The sequence below is a fragment of the Lontra canadensis genome, unplaced genomic scaffold (genome assembly GCF_010015895.1).
Source record: "Lontra canadensis isolate GAN:19392208 unplaced genomic scaffold, GSC_riverotter_1.0 scaffold60, whole genome shotgun sequence".
In the NCBI taxonomy this organism is placed as follows: Eukaryota; Metazoa; Chordata; class Mammalia; order Carnivora; family Mustelidae; genus Lontra; species Lontra canadensis.
Window position 1 is genome coordinate 5,286,447 of NW_022631054.1, and position 5,021 is coordinate 5,291,467.

The window sequence follows — 5,021 nt, forward strand, 5'->3', positions numbered from 1 at the left end:
GATGGGAGGGCTTTGTGGGGGCACAGTTGTCTGTGCTCTCATTCCTCCACAGAGGGAAGTTGGGCCAGACGGTTTGTTTGCAGAGGAGGGGGACCGGCTTTTGCCAAACAAGCAGGCAGAACTCCCTTCCCAGGCCCACTTACATCCTGCAGGGCCGCTGTGGAAGCTGTTAGGATTCCCTGTGGATCCAGGTTAGGTTTGGACATGGTGTGTTTGTGGGTGGAGAGCCAGCTGGGGCGGGCTGACGTGGCCTGACCCCGCTTCCAACAGCCCCCTGACTTGGAAGGGTAGAGCTGGCCTGGACTCCACACGTGGAGCACAAAGTGAAACTGAAGCCAGGGCCTGACGTCTTGGGGGCAGGGGGGCACTCAGAGGTACCAGGCTGCTGGTCCAGGTGAGGCAGGCTTCTTCCTTGGCTGAGCAGCAGTTGAGTTGTACCTGAGGAATGGCTGTCTGTCCTAGATTCAGTGTGGTGTCTGCAGTGTCGGAGGCCCTGGTTTGATCTCAGGATAGTCTGTTTACAGGAGGGGACACGAGACAGCTTCCCCTATGCTCACTCGTTGCCCAAGTAGCAGGCAGTCCTCGTAGGGGCCTGAAAGAAGGTCTGCGTGGTCACCTTTGTCCCAGATAGTGTGGCCAGAACTTCAGGGGAGGTTAGCCAGGGTATCCCAACACTTCACCCGCACACCGACCCAACCCTGGTAGTAAAAAGGACAGGACACAGCCCTGGGGTACATGTTTATGTGAGTAATAAAATATTTACTATAACATAAATATAAGGGGAACTTCCCAGTCTACATTATTATTATTTTTTGCAATAAAGATACAAAGAATGCACCAAAACATTGTTCTGAGAAATAAGAAAAATAAAATAACAAAATTTAAATCCAAACGGTAACAAACAGAACAAGAAATGGAGAAGGGGGGAAGCTCCAAACACATCCAGAAAATAAATAGAGATGGGTCAGAAATCTGGAAATCATATTAAAATATTTTTTTTTCGGATTATTCAGTGTACAAAATCCTTTCGGATGGGGATGGAGGGCAGCCCGGAAAAACCAAAAATAAAAACCAAGCACAAAATGTGTGTACATATCTCACATATTTACATGGTTCCCACCTCACCCCAAACTTGGGGAATTTTTCTCCTGGCCGCCCCAGCATCCCGCATCCCAGGTGGGGCTGGAAAGGGAGCAGGCGGAAGATGCAGGGAATCAGGCAGAAGGTTCTAAGGGGAACGGCTTATTCTACAGCTGGTTAAAAAATATCTCCAACTTTTTCAAGTTTCGTTTGTCGGTGGCCAGGAGGGCAGGGTCCCGCGGGGAGCGGGGGCCCTGCTGTGCAGCGGTCAGTCTGCAGCCCGGCAGAAGCCTCTTCCCGTGGGCTGTGTGTGGGAGCGCAGACCCCTCCCGCGTGGCCGGGAAACCGAATCGCAGCTCGGATAAAACGAAACGAAAAATGAACACTCGAATTTTTTTTTTTGTTAGTTTTTTTTGTTGTTGTTTTTGTTTTGCTTTTTGGCGGGTAGGAAAGGGAAGGTAAGGGAAAAAAATAAATTAGGCTAGATTAAAGCTTTGGCTATTTCCTGCTTTTATACACAGACGCGGCTCTCGCGGCCTCCCCTCCGGGGCCCCGATAAATACAGTATACAGCGATTTAAATTAAGGGCGCGGGCGGAGTTAGAAGGACCCCAGGAGCCGAGAGGCTCCATGAATAAATAAAAACCGTAAAAAACCAAGCCCGAGGGAAGGGTAAGGGGATGGGGCGCATCCTTGTGGGAGAGAAGAGGCGTGGAGCGAATTAAGTGACAGTCCCCCACCCTCGACCCGCAGGCTTGGGAGTCCGCGCCGGGGAGAGGGATAGGGAACCCTCCTCTCTCCGTCCTCTCTCCCGGGGATCCCTAACCCCGTACCGCGTTACCTGTCGCTGTGGGGAAGCCGCTGCCGGGATCCGGCCCCGAACAGCCCGGGGTGGGGCAGGGGCGGGGGTCGTCGAGGGGATGGGGGCAGGGAGCAGGCGGCGGGCAGGATGCCCGGGGTGAGTTGGCGCGTTCCGGATCTTCGATCCTCTCTCCCGGGGCTCGGGCGACGCAGCCTATCGGCTGTCTTCGCCGCTCGCCAGAGAGGGTCGTCCGGGTGTTTGGTTTTGTTCGAAAGTTTCTGGGCTTTTTGTAAAATCCAAAGCAACCGAACAAAAAGAGTTCAGGCCGCGCGGCGCCTCGCTGCGCGCCGGCGGGGGCCCGGCCCGCGGGGTCACTGCACGGAGCCGGGCAGTGTGTGGTGGTGGTGGTGGTGCAGCGCGGCCGGCGGGGGCGGCGGGGGCGCTGAGGGCGGCGATGCACCGCCCCCGCCCGGCCCCAGCTCGCCGGGTGCGTAAACGTCGTCCATGGGCGGGTGGCCCGCGCCAGCCGCCGGGGTCATGCGCTTCTCCTTCTGCCGCCGGTTGCAGAACCAGACGCGCACCACCTCCTTCTCCAGCTGCAGGCTGTCGGCCAGGCCGGTGATCTCGTGCGCCGAGGGCTTGGGGCACTTGAGAAAGTGGCTCTCGAGCGCGCCTTTCACCCCCACCTCGATGGACGTGCGCTTCTTTCGCTTGCGGCCCTGAGCCGCGATCTTGTCCAGGTTGGTGGGGCTGCCGCTGGACGAGTCGGTCTCCTCCAGCCACTTGTTGAGCAGCGGCTTGAGCTTGCACATGTTCTTGAAGCTCAGCTGCAGGGCCTCGAAGCGGCAGATGGTGGTCTGCGAGAACACGTTACCGTACAGCGTTCCCAGCGCCAGCCCCACGTCGGCCTGTGTGAAGCCCAGCTTGATGCGCCGCTGCTTGAACTGCTTGGCGAACTGCTCCAGGTCGTCGGAGCTGGGCGCGTCCTCGTCCGAGTGCTCGCCCACAGACGAACCACCGCCGCCCGCGCCCGGGTGCAGGTGCGCCGCCGCCGCGTGCAAGCCGCCCGCGTGTGCATGTCCGTGTGCGTGTCCGTGGGCGCCCAGGTGCGGCGGAGGCGACGGCTCCAGCTGCGCCTCGTGGCCGTCCTCGTGCAGCGCGTGGTGCAGGCCGGGTCCCGCACCGCCGCCACCCGCCGCCAGCATCCCGGCCAGGCCGCCGCCACCGCCCCCCGGGTAGGCCGCCTGCGCGTACAGCCCGAGCGGCTGGGGCTGGTGGCCCCCGCCGGCCCCTGGGGACGGCGACATGGCCGGGCCCAAGTGGTGCGCCGTGCCGCCCTGTGCCCATGCAGCGCCCGCGTGGGCCGCCCCCTGGTGCACCAGGCGCGCGTGGAAACCTCCTCCTCCGCCGCCGCCGTCGTCGGCTCGGCCGGTGCCGCCACCGCCCGCCTTGCCGTGTTCCAGGTGCGGGCCCCCGGCCCAGTCGCCGCCGCCGCCTCCTCCCGTGGGTAGCCACTGGGGGTGCGCTAGGCCCACGGGGTGGCCCGCGCCCGCGCCCAGCCACTCGTGGTGCATCAGCTTCTGCACTTCGCGGTACGCGGCCCCCGCGTGCAGCCGCTCGGCGGCCGCCGCCGCCGCCGCTGCCGCCGCGGCGTCCGGGTGCATAAGCGGTCCCGTGCCCCCGGCTCCGCCACCGGGGCCCCGCGGCAGGTACTGCGCGGTGGTGGCCATGCCGCCCCGCGCCCTGCGCCGCGCCGCCGCCGCCGCCGCTCCTCTCCGTCTGCGGGCCCCGCCGCCGCGCTCCGCCGGCTTAAAGCCCCGACCCGCTTGGCGCTCCGGAGCCCCACCCCACCCGCCGCCCATTGGCTGCCCGCGGAGCCGCCTCCCGCCCCCCGGCCACGGCCCCCGCCCCCCGCGTCCGCCCGCCGCCCGGCCGGGCCGCCCAGAGCTCGCCATTGGGCCTCGCTCCCGGGGTCCCGCGCGCCCGCCGTGCTGATTGGCCGCTGGGGCTTCATTCACGGCCCCCCTACCGTCCGCGTACATACTCACGCCCCGGGGGCGCGGCCGCCACGTGGGGAGTGGCGCGGGGGTGGCACTGGGACCCCACCCCCTCTCGTCCTGGCTGCGTGGGCCCCGCTTACCCCCGGAGCAGGAGACTCGGAGCCCGGCAGGTCCCACACTCCACGCGAACTGAATTCCCGCCCGTCTCCTGCCCGGGCGGCCAAGAGGCGGCGGCGGGGATTGCGGGCTCCGGGAGGCGCTAGGGCTCCGAGAAGCAGCGGAGCCCCGCTCTCCTCCCTCCGCAGTGCCGCTGCCGGCGGGCCGGGATTCCCGCGGGTCTCGGCGGCGGCGAGCGGCAGGCGGCGCGGGTCCCGGCTCGGTTCCGGCGCGGTTGTTCCCCTTGGCCTCCTCGCCTCCCGCGCTTCCACCCGGCACGGAGCTCTCCTTTGCACGCCTCCCCGGCCCGTCCCGTTTTCCCTCTTCTCCTTCTAGACCTAGCGTCGCAACTCCGCCAACCTACGGCGGCCCCGAGAGCGCGTCGGGCGCGGGCCGAGTCCGACCGGCCCTGGCTTTCAGCCTCGTACAAGTTCCCCTTCCTCCCGGCTACGCGGACCAGGTGAGAACTGCGCGGGCGGCTCGGGGTCCGCACCGCAGCGATGCTGCGATGCTGCGATGCTGCGGGGAGACGGGAGCTCCCGTAACCAGGCCGCGTTCCGGGCTTTCCGAGTGAGAGGACCTCGAGGTGGAGACCGAGGCTTGGGGAAAACGCCGCCGACGGGGGTGGTGGACATACTGGGCCCCCGGGTATCTATCCCACGCGGCTGCCGCCTTCTCGCTCCTTCCCTCTGCGTTACCGGCTTATTGGCCGAGGTCATGACCGGGTCATGCCCGGACGCGAAACTTGCTCCAGGTGAGGAGTGGCGTGGACTTGGGAAAGGGCGGCTGGCACTTCAGAAATCCTGCATGCAGGCCAGGAGCTGTCCAGCCTCGCTGGAGCCCTGTGCTGGAGTTTAACGGACTTGGCTGGGGGGCTGCTGAAAAGGGAATTGAGATGGAGGAAGCCTTGTTAGGAAGGTGGGGTGTGCAATTCCGGGATCTTCTCATCCCCCCAGCAGTGTGAGGGGTCCTTGAAAGAGCCTC

At 64.6% G+C, this 5,021-nt stretch overlaps 1 protein-coding gene across 1 annotated transcript; it reads right to left on the reverse strand.

Moving 5' to 3' along the window:
* Nucleotides 1-726: 726 nt before the first annotated feature.
* POU3F1 (POU class 3 homeobox 1) lies at nucleotides 727-3,633 on the reverse strand. The gene has a single exon (XM_032877319.1). It carries the CDS (start codon nucleotides 3,609-3,611, stop codon nucleotides 2,253-2,255), a length of 1,359 nt encoding a protein of 452 aa, XP_032733210.1. The 5' UTR covers nucleotides 3,612-3,633; the 3' UTR covers nucleotides 727-2,252.
* Between the last annotated feature and the right edge of the window lie 1,388 nt (nucleotides 3,634-5,021).